The sequence below is a fragment of the Xiphophorus couchianus genome, chromosome 6 (assembly GCF_001444195.1).
Source record: "Xiphophorus couchianus chromosome 6, X_couchianus-1.0, whole genome shotgun sequence".
Lineage (NCBI taxonomy): Eukaryota > Metazoa > Chordata > Actinopteri > Cyprinodontiformes > Poeciliidae > Xiphophorus > Xiphophorus couchianus.
This window is the reverse complement of record NC_040233.1, coordinates 3,992,392-4,015,798: the sequence shown is the minus strand read 5'-3', so window position 1 is coordinate 4,015,798 and position 23,407 is coordinate 3,992,392. Positions and strand designations below refer to the sequence as shown.

At 40.2% G+C, this 23,407-nt stretch overlaps 3 protein-coding genes and 1 long non-coding RNA gene across 5 annotated transcripts; 3 read left to right on the top strand and 1 right to left on the bottom strand.

Moving 5' to 3' along the window:
- Nucleotides 1–1,251: 1,251 nt before the first annotated feature.
- Nucleotides 1,252–4,632, top strand: LOC114146066 (microfibril-associated glycoprotein 4-like). Its single transcript, XM_028019825.1, has 6 exons — nucleotides 1,252–1,394; nucleotides 1,559–1,702; nucleotides 1,892–1,930; nucleotides 3,251–3,347; nucleotides 3,645–3,812; nucleotides 4,307–4,632. Exons 1-6 carry the CDS (start codon nucleotides 1,389–1,391, stop codon nucleotides 4,561–4,563), a joined length of 711 nt encoding a protein of 236 aa, XP_027875626.1. The 5' UTR covers nucleotides 1,252–1,388; the 3' UTR covers nucleotides 4,564–4,632.
- Nucleotides 4,633–7,607: 2,975 nt separating this feature from the next.
- Nucleotides 7,608–10,845, top strand: LOC114146945 (complement factor H-related protein 1-like). 2 transcript variants are annotated; one of them, XM_028021408.1, is made up of 9 exons: nucleotides 7,608–7,769; nucleotides 7,855–8,046; nucleotides 8,168–8,329; nucleotides 8,408–8,596; nucleotides 9,197–9,241; nucleotides 9,445–9,606; nucleotides 9,703–9,867; nucleotides 10,483–10,508; nucleotides 10,667–10,845. In XM_028021408.1, the coding sequence occupies exons 1-9, from the start codon at nucleotides 7,712–7,714 to the stop codon at nucleotides 10,676–10,678; spliced, it is 1,011 nt and encodes a 336-aa protein (XP_027877209.1). In that variant the 5' UTR covers nucleotides 7,608–7,711; the 3' UTR covers nucleotides 10,679–10,845. The 2 variants fall into 2 exon arrangements, with proteins under 2 accessions (XP_027877209.1, XP_027877210.1); XM_028021409.1 differs by lacking the exons at nucleotides 10,483–10,508; nucleotides 10,667–10,845 and adding an exon at nucleotides 10,054–10,153 and having other exon boundaries at nucleotides 9,703–9,951.
- A 1,242-nt stretch (nucleotides 10,846–12,087) lies between these two features.
- On the top strand, nucleotides 12,088–13,397 carry LOC114146946 (uncharacterized). The gene is made up of 2 exons (XR_003595988.1): nucleotides 12,088–12,464; nucleotides 12,793–13,397. It is a non-coding gene; the product is annotated as an uncharacterized LOC114146946 (long non-coding RNA).
- Nucleotides 13,398–14,098: 701 nt separating this feature from the next.
- Nucleotides 14,099–22,795, bottom strand: zbtb41 (zinc finger and BTB domain containing 41). The gene is made up of 11 exons (XM_028021406.1): nucleotides 22,475–22,795; nucleotides 19,168–20,346; nucleotides 18,816–19,023; nucleotides 18,156–18,225; nucleotides 17,841–17,988; nucleotides 17,589–17,718; nucleotides 16,629–16,724; nucleotides 16,376–16,482; nucleotides 16,146–16,251; nucleotides 15,935–16,023; nucleotides 14,099–15,312 (listed from the first exon to the last, which is right to left on the bottom strand). The coding sequence occupies exons 2-11, from the start codon at nucleotides 20,309–20,311 to the stop codon at nucleotides 14,684–14,686; spliced, it is 2,727 nt and encodes a 908-aa protein (XP_027877207.1). The 5' UTR covers nucleotides 20,312–20,346; nucleotides 22,475–22,795; the 3' UTR covers nucleotides 14,099–14,683.
- Nucleotides 22,796–23,407: the final 612 nt, after the last annotated feature.

The following is a 23,407-nucleotide window of genomic DNA, read 5'->3' as shown; positions in this document are numbered from 1 at the left end:
TCCTTTATCTTGATTTTTTTCTATTCTTCCTCTTTCTTTTCCTAAGTCCTTTTTTGCGACATTGTTTTGCTAACTTATCTTCAGAGGTTTGGATGCGCACTGCAGTGACGTGTGCAGTGGCCACCAGGGGGCTTCCAGGTAGCCGCCTTTTTGCCTGTATAAAGAATGATTTCTACATGATCAAACATATATTATTGTTAAAAAAATCACAGCTGATGAAATTGTGTGTTTTTGTTAATATAATCACATAGAAATTATTACTTTAAAAAAGCATTTCCACTTAGCAGCCGTAAGCAGCTGCTTAGATTGCTTATGCCTTGGGCCTGATGCCCATGCAGAGAAGCAGACATTTCTGAATCTCTACCTGCACCTGTTTTTCATGACAGGGATGGGAGGATCAGCCAATGAGAATGGACTGAAACCTCCCACCCCTTAAGGTATGGGATATGGGACAGATGTTGAACCAAGCTGCTGAGCTACAAATAACCCAAAAACAAATTCAGTAAGTCGGTAACCTTACCACGGTCTTAGCTGTCACTCAGGAGGAGCGTGAGAAGTGTCACGGTCAGGCTGCGGGGTTGTACCGTCAGAGAGTCAATTCCCAAAACCACTCACAAAAAAAACCTTGTGAAAACAAACGACAACAAAAACACGTGGGGTCCATGCAATGTGACCCTGCCAGTTCGCACACCAAATGGAAAACTTGTGGAATCCAAATTGCCCCATTTCTTAACACTGTTAAAGAAATGAATAATTGTTAATTATTGTTATAATTGTTATCTGAGGAGGTTTAATCTCAATACATCCTCTGATCTGCATGGTTAAATGCAGCTAGCAGGGGTACCTGCAAAGGGCTTAAAAAGCAAAAAAATAAAAATACAAAAACTAGAATACAGGGCTCAGTAAAAGAAAGATTACAGTTATGAAACTTATGGCCATTATAAAAAAAAACCCACAGAAATATGTGGCATGAAATAATTTTTTTGTGTGCTGACAGCTGTGCCATGCGTTCGCTCAGTGAAATATCCCCTGAGAAATCTTCAGTGTAAACCTTCAAGAAATGACATGAAAATGAACTCAGTTCTCTGACTTTTTAAACAGCTTTAATCCATCCACCAGGTGTTTTTATTTATTTTTTTCAGACCTCAGTCATCATTTACCATCGGCCTCAAGCCCACAGCTGTGAAGGAGTCATGTTTCCACCCGTCCAGTCTGAAGTGTTATCAGTGTGCAGCTGCAGCAGCTGCTGCTCGGTCGTTTATTAATCTGTCGGTGATAAAAGCAGGTGAGAACCCGTAGACTGTCGTCAGATTCCTGCAGCAGAACTCAGGAAAACTCCAGCTGACAAACATCACAGTTTACATCCCAGCAGCAGCACAACTCTGGCTATGAAGGTGAGCTCAGCACATTCAACTCTGAATGCTCCTTGGTAATGACGGATCACAGAGCTGAAACATTCTCTGGAGACACGAGGTTCTCCCAGGAAATGTTCTCTGCTTTACTTTGGAGCTTCACGATACGAGCAGCAGGAAGAAATATTTGTGTTTCTCTGCTGCAGCTGCTGTCAGCTCTTCTCCTCCTGCTGCTTCCTCTGTTGGCCAGCAGTCTGATTTTGGACTGCAGCGACGTTTATCTTCAAGATCCCAACAGTCCCAGTGGAGTTTACACCATCTATCCCATTGGATCCACATCTGGTGTCCAGGTACATTCACACCTGTTGGAATTATAGACTCGTTGTTGTCTAACGTGAAAACAGGGAACATATTTCACAATATTCCCAGAAACCTGTTCATGTTGGTCAGTTTCCCATCCATCAAATCGTCCAAACTCCAGACAGACACCAGACCAGCATGAACCAGTCAGGCTGAGATTTCAGTTTGTGTGTCTGCAGGTTTACTGTGACATGGACTCACATGGAGGAAAATGGACCGTGAGTATCTGAACTCAGATCACGCTCTGGTTTATCTGTCGTATAAAAACATTTCATGTTCTTCAGGTGAGCTTTTGTTACTTTTATTAATAATGAGACTGAATTCGGTCCATAAGATTCACATTTATGCGGCTGTGATTTCAAGTTTTATCAGGATTTTATTTTGGCGCTGTTACTTTGAAAACGATAAAAGTAACGACGTGAACTATTTATCACTTTTTCTTAGGTTACTGCATGGCTGTGACTGCATGACGCAGCCATAGTCACTCGAAAAACATTTGTAATATTTGTAATGTGCTTCTTTGGGACTTCGGTCACGTAAAGAAGATTTAAATCACTAAAATCCACACAACAACTGCATTTAATCATATTTTCAAATGTATTGATGTGAAGCGATACGCCTTCATTGAACAACCAAAAAATAACAATCCCAACATTAAGGGCAGTTTTGGGGCATTTTAAACATCATAACTGGAACTGATTCTGACAACAATAAATCAAACGCCTGTCATGTTAAGAAATTTATCACAGTAAAAGATAAACGATACAATAAACGCCCAACCCTATACCTTCAACACAGCTCAGAGAAAACCAAACGAGAATGCACCATGTAAGTTATTAATTCATAATCTACTTATTGTAGTGTAAATAGAGGAGTATATAGTTTACAATCGAAACTTGAGTTCACTGTATAATCAATGTTAGGCTGCCTGGACCTCGTCTGCTTTATTCTGTAACCTCATGTTGTTTCTTCTTTCTTTTCTTTTTGCCTCGCCTGGGTTTCCGGCTGCACCACCGTGGCAGACCGTTATAACAAAAAAAATGGTTTCATCTGACTGTAATTGCATTCCAGATATATAAAAATAAGGTTTGACCAGACTCAATTCCATTTGAATCCTCAATGTAACTCACTAGTTTCAGTTATCTGCATTTACGTTCTGACTAGTAAGAAGAACAATTCAAGACAACATTCTGTTACATTGTGACGGTTCGAAGTTCTTTTCAAGACTTCTCAATCGATGTTGCTGGATTCATCGTTTGAAGAGTCACACATCTGCAATTCCACTTCAAGATATCTCAAGCACTAATATGACAAGTCAAAATTACATTTTTTGATTTATAAATTGCATGTAGGCACCCCTTGAGCTGCCACAGAAGCAATCGCCTTCATTATTTTGCGGTTCCGGCACAGATTGTCCAACAATGTCATGGAGCAGAAAGAGCTCAGCAGGCGGTGCATGATATGTGGCGAACGCAAACTCCTTCAACTTGAGGACTGCTTCAGAAATCTGTTGGTTCATCACCTTTTCTTCCCGCCAGGCGTTCCAGAGAAGGATGGACGGCTCGGTTAGCTTCTACAGGAAATGGAATGACTACAAGATGGGCTTCGGGAATCCCGCCGGAGAGTACTGGCTTGGTGAGAACCGAACTGGAAACGCTGACCGCAGACGCTGACTGGGTCCAAGTCCCGGCCTGATGGCTTTAGTCGCATGTCTTCCCCAGCTCTCATTACCCGCTTTCCTGTCAATTTACTGTCAAATAAAGGCCACTAGAGCCAATAAACCTTTTAAAAAAAAAGAATTCATTATATTTTAAATGAAAATTTACTGTGAGACATCCTGTTCTCACACAAAGAGCAGCTCATGAACAGTAACAACATTGAACTGTGTTAAAAAGAAAAGAAAAAAACAGAACTTTGTAATTCTTCTTCCAGGTCTGGAAAAACTCCACAACTTACTAAGTCAGAAAAGGTTCGAGCTGTTAGTGGACATGGAGGACTTTGAAGGAAACAAGGCGTACGCTCGTTACACCTCGGTCGGTCTGGGTTCTGAGTGGGATGACTATCCTCTGTATGTGGACGGTTACATCGATGGAGGAGCAGGTGGGTCTCAGAACCAGCTGTGAGTCACAAACATGTAGCAGTGAGGAGAAGAAACTACAGCGAGAGCTCAGGAAAACCTAAATGACTGGTTCCAAACTTCATATGAAGACCATATGAAGTTTGGAGGTTTATAGTTGGCGACCTCTTCGCACCATATGCTGCATCTGCTGACTTCGCTCCATCAGCTTTATATGTAGCTATATGTGTAGCTTTAAAAAGGCTTCTTTAATGATTTTATTTTAATCATTGAAATAATGATTAAAATAATCATTTTATTATGATTATAATAAAATCATAATAATATCCTGTTAGATTTTATATTTTTGTGCAATGATGATATAGACTGGATACTGCTAAAAAAAGCTTGGCTGATTTGTTGTTGCTTTCTTGTCTTGGTGTTCCAGGTTTACCTGTATATTCAGACAGATGAAGGTTATGAAACCCCCAGATAAACAATGCATTTGTCTTTAACTTCAATATTTTCTTATTGGCAGGAGACACCCTGACATATCTTCATTATCATAAATTTGCTACTTTTGACTATTATCAACACGTTGGGTCGGAAAACTGTCCAAAACATTTTCTGGGAGCTTTCTGGTTCGGCCCGACATGCCAGTATGGAAACCCAAACGGAGTCTACACCTGGGGCAGTGAGGGGACCAGATTTGAGGTTGGAGTAATCTGGAACAGCTGGAAGGGCAGTATGTATTCTCTCAAGGCCATCAGCATGAAGATTCGCCCTGCCGAGTAAATCAGCAGCTCAAGCATCCAGCACTGTGTCCAACATGAATGTTTGGCAATAAAGTCTAAACAGATCGTCTCTTGTGCGTTCTCTTTTCTTCTAAATTCCCCAAAGATGCCAACCTTCTCATTTGAAAACGCTAGTGGACAAAACACAACACAAAAAACCTCAGTGGGTATATAATGCGTACTTATGACAGGCACTGTAAGCTGTTAGCTCTGGTTTCTACTACAACTCGTTCTTGTGCCCATCATGAAAAACTCTCAGATCCATGATTAGTTGTAACAATTCACTTTATTTGAGAAATATCTATTTTAGACGTAAAAACAATATAGCAATATTACTGTAGACTGTTTAGGTTTTATAAAATGTAAAAAAAAAAAAATATTGTCACACGAACGTCGCCTTGTTGTTCACGCTGCAATGCATTCTGGTCAAATGATGTGTATTGGTCAAACTGCCAGCCAAAACAGCGTTGAGTTTTGAAAAGGCATTAAGCCTTTTCAATCTGAACGCGTTGAAATAGATCGGAATGTAGGAATCACAAGAGGTGATGAAGGTGAGGAGGACCAAAAGAGGAAGAGGAGAGAGTTGACCGGCACTGGTGTTTTGCCGCTGCTGCTACACTTACCTCTAGTCAGATTGTGTGATCTGGTAAGTAGCTCTATAGCTCTGTGTCCGGTTCGGCAACAGTTGTTTATGGCCCAGTCTTGGTCCGGTAGGATCAGTGGTTTCCTATTCAGTACTGGAGGCAGTATAACTCAGTTAGCATCTCAAAGAGCTTCCAGCTCCACCTGTCTCAGCATGGCATTTATTTTTTGCTCGTTGAGGCAACGATCGCCTGTTTAGAGCCTTTGTCGGTTTTGCTCATACAAATGACTCAAAGTCTTCTGGAGAGAAATGTTGAGGGCACAAGTGTAGGTCCTTCGGAAGTTGTGTTCGGCTCTGGCTCTCTTCTATTTTTTATGTGGCAAACGCACTATGATAAACAACCACTCAGGTAAAGTTAACCTTCCTGTGTTTACGCTGCAGATTCCAGTACAGAATGGACCTCATGACGTCATCAAGCCATCGGTGAAAAAATGGCGACCTCCATCTGTAACAAAAGATGTACATTTTTGAAGTAATTATGAGTTTTGGCATGTCACAAACAGCAGTTTTTTAGTTAATAGGAAAATTACAACATATTTAGGCCAACATGGTGAACTAATCCCGGGTCACTTTGAAAGTAGCATTCAGTCAGACATTTAAAAACTATTTCATTTATTAGTTATCTGTAATTTAGCATGTTTGACCTTCCACAGCAAAACCTCACAATCCAGCAGCGAGCAGCTGCTTAGAGCCACACACCATCATAATCAGCTCTACTGGAAGTGAACCTGAAAATTCTGTTTAATGACTCTTCATTGTTAATTCTGAATAAAGTCACAAAAACTAAAAAAAAAAACCCCATTAAAGGTAAAAACCCAGAAAGCAACAGGAATCATTTTATCAAATTCATTTTTTCAAATTATTTTATGATTAATTTGATCCTACTCATCTTCTGTTTATCACTCCACACACACTATGATCACATCACATACACACTGTGGGTACAAATTACTCTTACTCTAGAATTGGAAGTTTTTCATTTTAAACTGTTTTCTTTTTATTTATTTATTTATTTAGGGTCTTTTTTGGCGACCTGTCCAGGGTGTACCCCGCCTCTTGCCCAAAACGTTCACTGGAGATGGGCACCAGCAGCCCTCCCAGCCCCTGGATGGATGGATGGATGGATGGATGGACGGACGGACGCTAATCACCAATAGTATTGTGGAGATTTCTAAAAGGTCAGCTTAATGTTCAGACTGTTGGCGCCCCCAAGTGGTCAGAATTTTTTTTTAGCTTAATGAATGAATCTGCTCTTGCTGCAGAAACAGTGTCTCCATAAAATACAAAGAATATTTGTGTATGTAAACGTGATGAACAATAAAGTCGTGACAGGAAATATCTGAAAACTATAAAACAATTTAAAACTGTCAATTTCATGTGAAGTAGCTGTGAATAAAAGAATCGGTGAAAACAGCCGCTTGTGCACTCCACGTTTTATAGGTTGTTATATATATATATATATGTGTGTGTGTGTGTGTGTGTTGTAAGGTGCTTCATTAGTTGTTTCTTTTCCTTTTTTAAAGAATTTGAACCAGGTGAAGCTAAACTATGCCACTTGAAGAGTTCTGGGTAGAACAAATGCAAAGTTGTTTGTTGTGGGGGTTTTTTATATTTTCAATGCAAAATGTACATATTGTTGTACAGTTTTGGCTTAATTAGCTCTGAATATGTTGTTCTTTCGACAACATATTCCGTAAATGTCCCTCTTGGAGCCTGTATGCTCCAATTACCAAATTAGTTTCAGATTATTTCAATAATCCATTAATCCAATGAATCCAATCAGCCATAGACTCTATCATGTCATGTCGGTTGATAGGAATATTGTTTGGGTGTCTTTTTGTTTTATGACAAGACAGCAAAATCAAACTTTGCGCTCCTGCTTTAGATTCCTTCTCGAGAAGAAAATAATTGGGGACCTTGGTGTTGACTGAGGCGGCATTTGTAAAACAGAGAACCGCTGGTGAAACCAAGACGATGAAATCGTGCAAAGGAGTCCATACTCACAGACGAATCACTTCTGAACCAGTTTGTTGACATTATGCTCTGGTGTTTCGTAAAGCTGGTATTTTGTCACACCGTGCTGGGAAATCACTGTCAAAACCTGGATAGTAAACAGATATTTTTAACACATTGTGTTCGAAAATGTTGCTACTTTATGGGGTTTCTATTTTCTCCAACAGACAGGGTAGATAACTTATAATAACAATCATCATCATCATCATCTTTATTGTCATCATAGAAATCATGAAGTGAAATTACAAGGAAACATGAGCATAATTTGTGTGTTTGTTCCCTTTCTCTTACTTCATCACCAAAATGTCCCGACTTGCACAATTTGTATTGACAGCCCCGCAGCAGCAGCAGCAGCAGCTCGATCCAATGTTGACTTTTTTCTTCACTTCTTATCTCTCTGTATGCGGGAAATGCCTTAATTATTAACAGGCATCTGATCTGAACAAGGATCCTCACTCCGCAGTCTAAAGGCTGCGATTTGACTCCTGACAACATGTGGCTGACGGGTCTGAGATTTGCGCTCCTGGTTTGGATTCCTGGACTGCTGCGTGGTAAGAGACGTTCATGTTTTTTGGTTTTAGAGAACAAGCTGCTGCTGCTGACATGATCTCTTGACAGTTTTTCTGTCTGTTTCAGCTGTGGATGAAGGGGAGCCGTGCGGCGCTCCCGACCTGAAAAACGGTTATTTTCTCCCGGTGAGAGAGTCTCATCCTCATGGCTCAAGTGTGACGTACAGCTGCGATGCGGGATACAAAACCACAGAGGAGGGATGGTGGGCGACAATCGTATGTCAAGATGGCGTCTGGTACAAGAAACCGGAGTGTGTTGGTGAGGATTTTTTATTTTATTTTATTTTTTTTTAATTCATGAATGACTCTTCTGGACTGATTTAATTATGTTTTTTTTAAAAAAGAAAAGGTTGTATGTTTATATTTTTTCTGTTTCCCAGTGGACACAGTCTGCGTTCTTCCGGTTATTCCAAACGGCAAATTCATGCAAAACCTGAACGGCTCGTTAGAAATAAACTGCAACGCAGGATATTCGCTAAACGGCCAGGATAACATCGTGGAGTGTCACAGTGGGACGTGGTCCGCGGTGCCGCTCTGTCAGAGTAAGTCCTGAACCTGAAAAACAAAAACAACAACAAAACACCTTTTCCGTTCGACTGACTGTCACAGTTTATTCACAGAACACCCCGGGGCTTGCGGCGAGCCACCAGTTGTCCCTAATGCGGTCGTTACTCAGACCTACCAGGAGGTGTTTGCTGCTTATTCCAAAGTGGAGTATCAGTGCAGACAAGGATTTCTCACAGAGGACAGACAGTCCAAAAAAAGTGCCTACTGCGTGGCTGGAAACTGGGCCGGAACTCCACATTGCAGTAAGTGGTCATTGTGTTGAGACGCACAAAGGTGTTTATTTCAAATGAATAGACGTGGTGGCATGGGGAGGGGGGGCATTCTGTCAGATGTGGGTGCGCTTATGCTGCCCACCCCACAACATGCCGCCCTGGGCTGTTGCCCATGTCGCCCGTGTCAGAAACCGGCACCGCTTATTGGCTATGTAAAACTTACCAGGCGATTATAATGTCCACAACATATAAACATTGATATCTCAAAACGGAAGCATGCCGTGTAAATAAATGTTTTTGGTATTTTGACAATTACATATGGTAAGGTTGTTCGGTAAAACAAAAAGTGCCACAGTAAAGACAGGAGAAAGATTTGCATGTTTAAAAAAAACATCAGTGGGTGATGTCATTTGTTATGATGTCATTTATTATGTTGTTGTATCCAGTCACATTTAGCCCTGCATTTCAAAAAGTATTTACTTTAAATATTCAAAGTGAGTTGTGTACATTAAAGAGAAAATTTAAAAGTAGAAAAAAAAAAATCTGCGCGAAATGAATATTTTCTGTTTTATTCAACACTGTGAGAGAACAAACAAATATGAAAACCTGCCTCTGCTCTGTTTGTTCCAGCACGTGCTGCCGAACCCACGGACACTCAGACTACATTCGTATCCAGTAAATAAGCACATTGATTTCTTCATTTATATTAAATGTATTTATCTAGAATGTGATCAAAATAACCATGTAAGTAATTCGCACATTTCTCATGAGTGTGCGGCATACAAAGCTGAGTCAGACAGAGGGATTTGTTGATTTGTGTGAGGTGAAGTGTTAATCTAAGGAACTCGACTTTAACAGCCTAATGTTTTATGTTTCAGTCGATAATTGTGGAGAGATCCCTCATGTTCCAAACGGGAATCCTGAGCCACAGGAGCAACGTTCTTTGAAATACACGTGTCAGAACTTTTACAAGTTAGTGGGTCCTGACACTGTGGTGTGTCACAGAGGTGGCACGTGGTCCGAAGTCCCCAAATGTAAAGGTAGAAGGAAAACAACACTGAAACTGTTTAAAAAAAAACAACAAAAAAAAACAACAGGCATAAAGAAAAGTGTTTTCTTCTTTTTCTTTTTTGCAGAGGATTTCTGTCTTCTGGACACTACAAAGTATCCTGACCTAATAAATTCTGGCAATACATTTATCAGAAATGGGGACACAGAGTACCCGAGATGTGTTGATAAATGGACGCTTAAAAATTACGCTGTGGTTCGGTGCATTGAAGGGAATCTCAGTGTATCCAGATGTAAGTATCAATATAAGCACAATTTAGATGGTTAGAACACTGGAGCAGATACACCAACAGGTCATTGACAGAGTTTCAAAGTAGAAAAAAAAAAAATCTGCGCGAAATGAATATTTTCTGTTTTATTCAACACTGTGAGAGAACAAACAAATATGAAAACCTGCCTCTGCTCTGTTTGTTCCATCATTTGCAGTTTACGCATCATTGTGTTTGCTTATTGCCTGTCACATTTTTACAACTGCGTATTAGGACCGTTGTAGATACAAAAAAAGGAGTACATTTCTGCCAAAAATAAAAAAATCTTAGTTGTGTCGCAGTTGTGTTACCACACTGAGTTGTTCTGTTACATAAAATCCCAATGGAATATTTTTATGTTTGTGGTTATAATGTGACAAAATCTGGAACAGTTCAAGGGGTATGAATACTTTTGCAAGCCAGTGTTTGTTTAGATGTTCAACACGTCAGAATTGAAGGGCTGGTTTATTGAAAGGCCTCTGCAGGGAAACATGCAGGACACTGGCTCAGCAGGGCTAAAGTTGGCCACAGTAGAAGCAGATATTGAAATGACAAAGTATAGAAATTCAAATGTTTTTTTATTTTTTTATTTTTTTTCAGGTTGCAACTGGGCCAAGATAAACTTTGTGAGTATTTGTGTGTTACCTAAAGATGTTTTTGTTGCTCACATGCTCTTAATATTTCAGGCATTTCAAAGTACCCCTGTTAAAATTGTGTTATTTCTGTGTATCTATTTGTATAAACATCTAAAGCAGTTTTTTTTTAATGTCTTTACTGTAACCAGGGTGCATGCTGAGGCCCCATCGGGAAAAGATCTGGCTCTCTTGGGCTGAGCTGATGGACTGAGAACAAATGGAAACATGAACCCATTTGAAACAACTTGAGATTGAATGCGTTGCCAACGGCCAGGCTGGATATGTTCATTCTGCTCTAGCACACCAATAAAGTTCAATCTTTTATGTTTTTGTTTGTCTGTGTCTGTATTTAAAGTTAGAAGGCAAAATAAGATCCCAGATTTGTAAAAAATCAACAGTCAGTCTGTTTTCCAAACCTGGTCACTGTGGAACTGCAACAAACTCACTACAAACCTGTGCATCACTTGCTGCATTTGCATAAAAAATATGCATAAATCTTTGTCAATACTTTTGCTAATGGAAAAAAAACACACACACACACACAATTTCACAATTGTGTTTCCATTAAATAAGAAATGAAACTAGAATCACACGTGAATAAGCTTGTTCACGCGATAAGTTATTACAAATACTTGCAGAGACGGTTACACGACATACTCATAATTGAGCCATGGCGCTCATCAGCTGTCAGCCAATCAGAGGAGACGTCGGCGTCTTTTTCGGGTATTGGAGAGCCTAGTCATTTATACGTGGGTCATATTGGGGAAATAATTGTAGTCGGCGATTTTACAGAACACGATTCAACACGGCACATAACTTTTTATTGGGTGTGTGAAACTGGGAGAGCTCCGGTGGAGCCACCTGCACTCTGTCCACAAAACGGGGTTAAAAAAAGGGCCAGTACTCCTACTACTTTTTGTCGTCTTCTTCATCGTTTTCCACCAGCAGTAACAGCCGGCTGTTGATCATGTGACACGTGCGATGGGGAAAAGTGTTTCCGTTGCAGTTTTTTTTGTAATACATTTATTGTGATACGACCTCATTCTAACTCACACTCCTTCTTTGGAAAAACACGAGGTTTTTTTTCTTTCTTTATTTTCGTAATTTCAGTTTGCACCATTCTATAGTTAATGGAAACACAGTACATTGTCTCACTCTAACCTTTACACAAGGCAGCAGGAATGTCCAAGCCATCACTGCTTCTAAATATAGAGACATTTCTGCTTGTTGTAAACTACGGAGAGCCATTTCAGCCAAAATTAAATAATTCAATAAATGGGTAAAATAAATCAATAAATGAGTAAAATTGGCATCTTTATTCCCATTTATATTTATTCATCTATAAAGTTATTTATTCCCAGATTCATTTAGCCATTTTTCATTTTCCCATCTTTATTTATTTATTTCACCCATTTATTTATTTAATTTTGGCTGAAATGGCTCTCCATTGTAAACAATATATAGGCCTATTGCACGTAACAAAATACTGTCCCTCTTCAAAAAAATAAGAGTTGTCCACAGGTTACGATCTTTAATGGCGTTGCCTTGTAATAGAGCTTTGGGACGTGACGTCACTGCTCTAGGCGTAGGGATATGAGCGCCATCTTGTATGGCCATAAACATAACCGAGGAAACGACAGTCTCACAGATATTATGAATTTTTTTAATCTAAGTTACTTAAAATTAATTAGCAGTGGTTCGAACTTGCTGCGTTATTGGATGTAATGTCCGATCACACGACCGAAACGGTAAAACGATGGAAAACGGACTTTTGTTTCACTGTTTTTCTGCCTGTAAACAACGTGAGGAGGCTAAACTGTCGGAGCTAAACTGTCGGAGCTAACGAAAAGGAGAGGAATGTCCTGGTATCAGCGGTGAGACGTCCTGATATCACGTTCTCCAACATCCCAAGATATCTACAAGTTTGCTCCAGACATGTCCATTCTGGTGAGTGTTTAAATTCGCTCTGTTGGTGTTGTGTCATAATGTTTTGCTCTGATTTTGTCCGGGTGACTCAGGTCCAGTTACCTTGATGTTAAATGTCATTTAAGTGGGTCAACCTTGTTTAGGTCGGGCTTATATTTTTTTATGTAGCACAGTCCGAGTTTTGTCAGTGAACATCGAGGTTATTCCATTATTGTGAAGTAAACTATTTTACTAGTGTTGTCAAATTTACAGCATTAATACCGATATGTGTTCTGAAATGCCCTCTTCAAGGCAAACCGACGTATGAAATATATTAGCTCAAACCAGACTGAATCTGGGTCACTGCGAGGTAAACGCCACGACATCGGACCGACATGGGCGTAAATTAAAGAGGCGATTCAGCAAAACCATGGAGGATCAACAAGTGGATCAGCAAGTTACAGAGACTGTGTTTTCATGATTTACCCCAGAAGAGGGAAATCATGAAAACACAGCAGCGGAGGCTGTAGAAGAGGAGCGAGTTGGAGAGGCTGAGGAGGAAACACCAGGAGAGAAGCTCAGCAAGGCTGCAGACTGAAGAGGAACAGGAACCATTTGGGTTGAAATGTGTGTTCAGTTGGAAGTGGCTGTTTTCTCTCATTTAATCGTTTAATGTGGTAAAACATTCATGAAACGTTTGATTCAAGTTGCAGGTAAACAGGTGATGAAGTGAATCACATTTCAAGTAAAAATGTGATATCTAAAATGTTTCAAGTAATAAACATAGGTGTAATGAAAGATTATATTTTAAATAAACATTTTATGTGATTAAAGTAAACAATTATATTCAATTTTGCGGTAAAAATTTAATGTAACAATCAAACCAGATGAAAGAGCCCATCTTTAAACATTTAATGTGTCATTAAACAGGTCAGTGTAAACAATAAAGGTGACAAGTAAATGTTATGAAATAAATTACACTTTAAGGAAATATTTGTTGTATTAAACATATTTCAGGTAAGAAGTGAACATGTAATGAAATTGATCCTGTCTGAATTTTATGTAATCGAACATTACAGGTAACAAATGCGATGATCATCTCAGGTAATACATTTTATGAACATTTAAAAAATATATTTTTAAAGTATAAAATTAGTTAAATAAAAAAAGGGGTCAAAATGTAATAAAGATGATCTATACAGTCTAGTAGAATAATTTCACACTGATTTTGAGTTAATGGGGCACACGATTTGGAAGCGATTGAAGAAAACATATTTAATATTAAAATGATTTATCCATCCATTTTCTTACACCCTTGTCCCTAGAGGGGTCGGGAGATGCTGCTGCCTCTCAGCTAACGTTCCTGACTAGAGGCAGGGTCACCTGGACAGGTCGCCAGTCTGTCGCTTAAAATTTTAATAGAAGATAGTGTGCTTCGTGTAAAAGCATGAATTACCACTTTTTTGTATCAGTTGGTCACAAGGCATTTATTTACAGGAGTGTTTGGTTCGGAAATTTACAGTCCCAATGTGAACCTCCGAGCGCTTCAGGAGGGAGTGATAGAGAACAGCTGGCCGGAATTAGTGTTCATAAATCGGATCAACCTTGAGCTAAACGCTCCTTACTCCGAATATTCAATATGCAACTTGAAAACAACTTTACTGAATAGGTAGCACAATGAAAACGCCAGGAAAAAGTTTGTTTTGGTCTGTGGCCATACAAGATGGCGCCCAGCGACGTAAACGTCACACGCAGTGATGTCAGTTCCAAAGCTCTATCAATTTTTACCTTAATGGCTTTTCATTTTTTTAAAAAAGAAAAGAAAATTGATAAAAAACTAAAAGGAAAATGTTCTATGGATTAAAATGACAGAATTGCCTGTTTGCTTTGATTGTTCGTGATGCAAATTAAAAAGTTAAATTATTTGTAAAGACCGGCTGTTTTGTTCAGCTAGTTTTAAGAGGATCAATTAATCACCCAACCAGGAAATGAAAACGTACCATTTGTTTAACAGGACAAAGTTCATTCCTCAACAGCTTAGCTGCTAAAAGCACTTAAGTTTTAAATGTCATCAAATGAAATCTTCCAATCTGTTAAAAATTATTATGCCGATATAAATTATATAAAAGATTAGATAGAAACAGTAATAAATAAGTCAATGTGTTAACGTCTCTCTTCGGGTGTTACTTTTGAATCAAACCGGGTCGGGTGCTGTTCACATGGTTTTTGTCCTAAATCTGCACATTTTCCACCGGATTCATTCATCGGTGAGTGTGATCAGAGTTGGAGATGGTTTGAACAGAGGAAGCCGAGTCCAGGCCCAGCAGCGTCCCCAGGTACGACTGCTCTCGAGGGTCCAGCATCTGATCGGGCCTTACGGGATGGACGATGTTGGCCGGCTGAGGGGTCAGGGTGTACTTCTCTAAGAAAGCCAGATCTGTCGCTGCCTGGTAGCCGGGGTTCTGCTGCTGGCCCTGAGCCTGAACGTTTACCACGCTGTGGGTCTGGGACGCGAGAGAGGTGGACCGGTGGGGGTGAAGGTCTCCGAGACCTCCTGCTGCCATGGGAACAGGGACTAAAGTGACGGGGATGCAGACGGCGGCCGGGTTGGAGGCGCTTCGCGGGGCCGACTTGGGGTCAGAGTGGTACGTCTTTGGGGTTTCCTGAAAAGGAGTAGAGGCGGCTTTGTCCTGGCTGGGGGGCGGCTCGGTGAACCTGGCGCTGTGCACGTGGTCCACATGATACTTCAGCTTGTCTTTTCTCTTGAAGGTGGCGCTGCAGTGCGGACAGTTAAAGGGACGGGCGTCTGAGTGAATCACCATGTGCTTCGTTAAGGTCTTCTTGATTCGAAAGGTCTGATGGCACTCAGGGCATCTGTGGGGTTTCTCGCCTGTGGATCAAAAACCGTCCGCGCATTTAAAGAGCAGAAACTGTTTCAAGTGACCTGCCAATCTGTAGTTTCCACATGGAGGACAAGTAACCAAAAAAAAATCAACTTTACATTTCTTAAAGCGAACGTAAGATTCCTTACTAAATGTTTGCACGGCTTTCAAACACCTAAGCGTCATTCCTTCAAAAATACTTCTTGCCTACCGATTGTGCAGACGAGATAAATTAACAATATACAAGTAGAAACACGCAAAAAGCTGGTCAGCGATTAAACAGAGGTTCTACTTTCTGTGATTCCATAACAAATGAATAAAAAGTAGAGGTGATAAATCATTTTCAATCTGCAATTCTTTTACTGAAATTTTAAAGGAAACACTTTTTTTTGTACAAACTGATGCTCCTTTTGAATAGTTTTTTTTTTTTTTTTTTTAGAGATGTCTGCCTCATGTCCTATCAGAAACAAACATCTTGGTTAAATGAAAGTTAATTTTAAATCCAAATCTGCCAAGGTTATGAATAATTTTGGGCTTGACTCCGTGTGGTGATTTAAGTTCATCATATTGGTGTTAATTGTAACATTAATCTAAAATGTATTTTAAATTATAGCCAAAGTCATGATTTACCTGAGTGAGTCCTGAAGTGCATCTCCAAACTGGACTTTCCTTTAAACTCTTTCTTGCAAATCTCACACTGATGCACAGCAGTTTTATATCTGAGAAAAAAAAATAAAATGCAATTCAGACAGAAGCATAAATCAAACCTTCAGGGTAAAGAGAGGAAGAGTCATATAATATTTCTAGTACAAAACATAAATCTGCGATTTGGATGACATACTTCTGCCAAACTTTCTCTCCCAAATGAACGCTTTTATAGTGCACTGTTAGATGATCGTGGCGCCTGAAGCACTTCCCACATTCTTCACACTGGTGTGCTTTCTCACCTGAAAAAAAAAAAACCCAAACTGCACTGAACTCACCATCAGAGAGAAACGAGACCTTTACTGAAGGCCTGGGTGGACGAGACAAAAGCTGAATTAAGGCCTGCAGCCTCATTTTAAAACTTACCAGAGTGTATTTTCTGATGCTTGGTCAGGTGATCGTGGCGTATGAAGGTTTTCCCACATTGGTCACACTCGTAGCGCTTGTCGTCATGGTGGACTCTGAGGTGAAGCCTTTGCCAACACAAACAGACAAGTTTTTTTTGTTGTTGTTTTTTTCTTATCACCAGAACCAACCATGCTGAAAGTTTGAAGTGTTTGTGATCAGGGAGTAGATGTGGTTTTCTAAAAAACACAAACAAAAAAAAACAACCTCCCACCTGTAGGAGCTGCTGTGACGGAAACTTTGCCCACAAATGCTGCAGAGATGAGGTTTCTCTCCGCTGTGAATACGCAAGTGTTCCCTTAACGTCGTCCTGAAGGGAGACGGAACGAATCGATTACGGCTTTGCTATTTTGTCAGATTACAACCACAAACCGGAACATATTATTTTGGGATTTCATGTGACAGGCCGACATAGTGGTGCAAAAATTGTGAACTGAGAGAAAAATGGGGGGCAACTTCTGTTTGTGCATTTGGAATCGGCCCCCGTCTTCCTCTGACACCACTAAGTAAAATCAATCGCAGCCTTTTTGGTTTCAACTGTGGAAAAACACCTAACGTAATTGAGCTAAATGACACACGGGTGGGGCTTCTGAAGGCGATATTATAATTTTTACAAATATGCTTTTAGAAGTCGGGTGAATATGAATGCAAGCACAAGCAATTTTTTTTTTCATAAAGAAATCTATGCATTCTTTTTCTTCATTCACATTTAAAGCTGCACTTGCTGGTATGTCACATAAATAAAAAATGTTGATTATAAATGTAAATGCAAAAAAAACAACTTTTTATGGCACTGAACATGCAAAATAATAAGAAACAAACTTAAGATGCACAATTTTAGCTATTGGAATATTATTACGTGCAGTACTGCAGTCATGAAGAACAGTTCAGATTCAGTATCTGCTGTGGAGTGAGATTTCTAGTGTCATCGATTGTTTGGTCTCTAGTATCGACTCCACTGCCTTATTTCCACTGAGAGGGTACGGGTCGTTGAAGTTCAGCATCCTCTTTTTTTTTTTTATTTATTGTGATATAAACAAATCAAATACAGGCATTGATATTAAGAGATCACATCTGATTACAATGTTGTCATCAGAATTCTCCACATTAGTATTGTAATTACATATTCTCCTTACATGGTGCGGCGCGGGGAGAATCGGAGGTGGAACTGTACCTTTCCCTCACTGATTTCCCACAAACATAGCAGGTCCACTTTCTTTTGCCTCCATGTGTGCACTCTATGTGCCTCTTCTTGTTGCCGGTGTCGTTGAACTGACGTCCACAGATCTCGCAGGGAAACGGACCTGCATGTTGGAGGAAAAAATTAAATAAAATAAAAAAAAACATCTTCTACGCCATTTTTTTAAAAACGTGGATTGTAAAGATTTTGACCAGCAAAAACAGAAGGGCTTCTGATGTATCTCACCCAAGTGATATTTCTCTTGGTGCTTCAGCCTTGCAAACCTGGACTTGAAGTACTCGTCACAGAACGAGCATTTGAAGGGCCGGTCCTGGGTGTGCAGGATCATGTGCTCCTGCAGGTGAGGCCTGCGGCTGAATGTCTTCGAACAAATCTGTTGGGCCGTGTACGGGTAGTTAAGATTCTGAATTTCATGCAGGGTAAGTAAGATTCGACTGCAATCTGCTTTACTCATCCAGATGGGTGTGTGCAGATATGTGAATGATTCAGAAAATGTACAAATCTACTTCTAGACGTGTTGAGTAACGAGCTGGTTCTTACTGCACATTTCCAGCCTTCGCTCTTCTTTTTCCTTGCAGCAAAAAACTCCTGCGTGTGATCGGGATGAAACCTAGAACAACAGGGACACACAGTGACAGTGGAGAGGGTTCGGGTTGAACCATGTGCTTCTTCCTTGGTCATGTGACAGTCAGAGTGACGCAGCGCAGGATTGTGGGGATTTAACTGAAGTAGAAAATCAATGTCAGCGGCGTTTTGGTTTTTTTTCTCCCCACGTTATGGAGAGGATAGAAAAATATAAAATCGGTAAATATCGGTTGTCATCCATAACAACAATGTTCATATCAGACATTGATATCCACCCAAACTTTATAACTATAGGCACATCCCTTGTTTACATATCACTTAAACTCAACATATGGGAAAGCTCATCTTGCCATATCTGACATTTGATTACATTTTACATAAATCAGAATCAGACACATTGGCTATGTTTGGGTGCACAAATAAGGAATTTGACAGTGGTTTCAAAATCAAGTAACTTTCAAACCAAAGTTACTTGAAACTCATGCCATATCTTTTGGCATGATGACTGAACAGATGTATTAGCATTCTGTTGAGACAGGCCGCCACAAACCTCCAAAAGATCTCTGTAAAACTCAATAACTGCAAGTCGATCGACCGGACACCTTTGTGTTTTACCTTCTGACGTGCTTGGCCAGAGTTTTCTTGCTGGCATGGAGTTTGTTGCAGAAGGGACACTTGTGCTCCTTCTTTGGAATAGGAGCATCGCCTGCGTGCTTCTTCTTGTGCACCGTCAGGTTGGACTTGGTGGAGTAGCACTGGAGGCATATGTCACACTGGAAGGGCTTCTCTCCCGTGTGGACTCTTGTGTGACTCTCGTATTTCCCTACAAGTGCAGAGAAAGGAAATCAAGCCATAACTTCTTTCAGGCAATTACTGTTTGCAACCAAGATGACAAGAGACACAGAAAGGCAAATCTACATTTTAGAGACATGAGGAACATTCTAAATCCGACTCGGAGGAAACCAACCTGCACGATCAAAAGTCTTCTCACATTTGGGACACTTCAGAGTCTTTTTGCTGGATGTTTGGATGATAACTGGAGCCAGACCCTCAGGATACTCTGAACTCTGGTTAGTGCTCGCTGCTGGAGGCATGTAAACTTCCCGATCTTGCCCGGATGGGGCCTCCATTCTGTCAGTGTGTGAACCTTCCTCTAAAGCCGTCCTGTCATTTCCAGAAGCCTCACAAATGTTCTTATGCGAAACCGCACCCGTGTCAACATCTTGCTGGTCCTCCTCCGTGTCCTCCTCCATCACGTCATCGCCCTGAGATGGTTTGGGGGTCTCTCTCACATCCCGATTAACCTCCAAAACACCGTCCACTTTGTGTTCATCTGGTCTCCCTGGTGATTCAACTCTTTGTTGCTCCGTAGGATTGCTGATACAGTGATTTTCATTGTCTTTCTTATGTTTAGAGGGTGTTTTTCTTGTACAAGGTGATCTCCGCGTGGTAGCACTTTTCGGACATGTCTTCACCTCCCTACCTGAAGCTGGATTAGTACTTTCAGCAACACTGTACTGCGGGGAGATTTTGCTGGTTAGGGTGCTCTGGACCTCTGTGTCCGCCCCAGCAGCGTCACAGGAGGGAATTTCTAACTCAGTTTCCCTCGTCTCTCCCTGGGAGGAGGTAGCTTTCCCGTCCTCACACAAGAGCTTTAATACGTCCATCATATCCAAGAACCTGGCTGCGTCAGCTAGAGCTGGGAGGTCTGTCTCTGCAACGACACACTCTGATGTGTACAGGAAGCCGAGCAGATGCTGGAAAACTGAATCCTCCACGTGGTCCAGAGTGACGTGAGTCATTGTGCCCGAGTTCTTGGAGAGCTCTGCATGAAAGTAGCTGCTCCCGTGGGCCAGGACGGCTTTGTGGGCTCTATAAACCGTCCCACCCACCAACACGGACACATCGCAGAACCTCTGCCGGGTCCGGTCCTCGTTCAAAAACGCAAGGAGGTTGTCACTGTGCTGTGACATGGTGAGGCGTCTGAGAGGAAGGGACGAATCCTGGACGGTTTTGGAGTTCGATGGGATACTGCACTCCTCTGCAGCGGATGAGTTTGTCACCAGCCTCCCACGCTTTGGAAGAACCATACTGTTTGGCTTTCTCTTCATTATGGAGATGAATGTCGGGGTACAATTGATCAGTGCTGCAAAACACAACAAATACAATGAAACTGGACATTGGAGTTGATCACAAGGTTTAGTTCTGATGGCTCTGACCAAAGCTGGACAGAAGCATAACATAAATTAAGTAGCTGCTAAGGGCTCCTTAGCCAGCAGGGGGCGCCATGAATCTTTGACATCTCTCAAAGAGAATAGACCTCAAGATGTTTTATTTGAGATCAAGTGGGTCAGGAAAGCTTCGATTTAAACTTGCAGTGACTTTTTCATACCAGATTTGATACATTTGTTGATTTCAGAGAATCAGTAAATGTACCACTTGTACATTTGCAAGTGTAAATGTACAAGTTTAATATTTGTACATTTGAATATTTATCAAATAAATATTGACAATTCTGCTAGCAGAATCGTCTATATTCTATATTCTAGTACTATATATAGTACTACAATATAGTACTATATTGTACTGATATAGTACAATATACTATATTGTACTGATATAGTACAATATAGTATATCAGTACAATATAGTACTGATATAGTTATTTCTATAGCTATAGTGTGTGCTTAGGTTACAAATATAGCAAAAATAAAAATGTAAAGAAAATCTTGACAGGCAGTTGAACAGTCTTCTAAGTACTAACACATTATCTCTAGTACCATAGGTACCATTACTGAGATATAATGAAATCTAAAAGTGTTTATGTTTCAAAGCTCAGAAATTTTCTGTTACACGATTTGTACAGTTCAAAGTCTTTTTAATGAGATGTCAAAGTTAGCAAGTTTTTTCCTGCCGTGTGTACCATAGAATAATAGAGCGCTGCCCATCCCCACATATTGCTGCGCTCTGCTGATCAGCTGGCTGAAAGAGGGCTACTCTGGTTTTTTCTTCATTACAATACATAACATTTTCACTGTTCCATTACAAAGAACAGGGAGTCATGGTGTGAAAACTAAAATCACATGGTCTGACTAATTATCCAGAAAGCATCAGCTTGTTGTTCTCCAGATTTAAAGCGGTGTAAAGGTGTGATATACAAAGCAACTACTCCTTGACATCTACAGCTGTTCTCAGCAGGTGTTTATTCTATATGTCTTCAGTGTATTGAAATAAAGCTTACAAAAGTAAATGTTTTCTATAACACGGTTATTAGAGATAAACCAGTCAATTACCAGTGTTCAGAATCAGCTAACTTTCCTGTAATTTGCTCTGCTCTGTATGTAATACAATATTTAATATGAATTAGTAACAAAATGCATCAAAGCTTAGAGCTCTCTCCCTTTACAGTCTGTAAATGTCCAAACATGTATTTTGTTGGAGGTTCTTAAAAACCTGGTAAAGATAAGGGGCATGCGCTGATGAATAGATAGTTTCTTCATTTACTGTAGAACACAAAGCTATAACTTTCATTTAAAAAAATACTTTTTTAAAATCTTTTGCAGTTATTAGAAAAAGAAAAATCTGAATCAGAAAATCAGCAAAGCCTTATCTAGCCACTTCTAAATCCTGTAACAATATATCTGATTGGCTAGGAATATTTATGTGTACACAGTGTGACATTTTGGTAGTTTTTGCTCATAAGATACTTATTACATCACTCTCTAGTTAATTTTCTGACAATCTTCGTTCATTGAGGGCTCTCTAATTATTAGGTGTCATGTGTTGGGCTTCAATCTGATGGCTGCTGCTATTTGACGGCTTTAACTGAGCACCTGAATCAAATTTCTCTTTGGACCCAGACAACTTCGGTCAGGGTATAAAAAGCTTTGAGCACAATTCCTAACAAGTTACTGAAGCGAAACAGTCCTGGTATCAACAGCAAAAGTGTAACACTGTGGCCACGTTTCAATGAAACGTAACAACAGCTTAACAGTGTTGCGTAGTAACATGTATCATGGACGCCTGTTACATTGTTTGGGTTATTTGTTGTCGGCAGAACGAAGCGACAGCCGCTGACTAATTACGACAGTCAGCTTAATTCTCGGCAATAATGACGGTTGTGTTTACAATTTCCCCCTCCACCTGAAGGACCCCTAACGTTATATTATGAGTGAGACGGGCGGGCCCCCCTCCGAGGAGAGCGTCGACAAACGACCTTTATCGTTACTTAATGAACTCACATTGTTACCGGGACGCATTAAAAACATTCTTACCAAATACGGGTGAGAGGCCTCCATATTGTCGTTTTTAGCGCAAGGGAATAATAATGGGAAATAAAAAGAGAGCATAATAATTCCCTGAGCCTCTAGCTGAAACGCCCCACCAGAAATGTCGGACGCCGAAACAAAGCGCTCCCCCATTGGCTGGAGCGGCTATTGTCCTTCTGTCCAGACGTAAAGTTGCGTGAAGCTCAATGAAACGTCTCGATGCCGTGTGACAACACGGAGTCCGTTCCTGTAGTTAACATGTTACGCGATTACTGACAAGCTCAACTGTGCTGACATTTGGAAAGCTTCCGTGGACACAAAAGAATCATGGGTAATGTAGTCTGAATGATGTCAGACTACTAGTTGAAGTTATGCTGCCTTCCGTTTGCCTCGGAAATTTGAATTGTGACGCCAGGCCCAATTTACAGTGTTCCATCTAAATAAAGGGTTTTTGAATGATGCTCCATATTTGTCCAAACTTTATATCACCACCCCTTATGTTAAGTAATAAATTAACTGTGGAAAAATTGTTGGTTCATTTTCAGTAACTAAACTCAGATTGGTTTATTGCCAGCGCAAAAAACTTAGATGATATTATAAATGTCAATTTCTTATTCAGAATCTTTTCCCCTTCTTCCCTGAGAGGAATGATTAATGTTGAATATCCATCCATCCATCCATCCATCCATCCATCTAGGACAGGTGGTCGATTTATTGCAGGGCAACCCAAATTAATTATTAAATATTAGTATTACAGCTAAAGAAATTGTCTGAGCATCCTTTCTTTAAACTCACGAGTAATACATTTTGCTAAATATTTCTTTTAGTTTTAATCATTCCTAATAATATTTTGATAGCTAATTTCTTAATCAGAAAACTTCCTCTTTATCAATGGAGTAGAAATATGACCTGAGAGTTTTCCTTACATGTAGTTCTTGA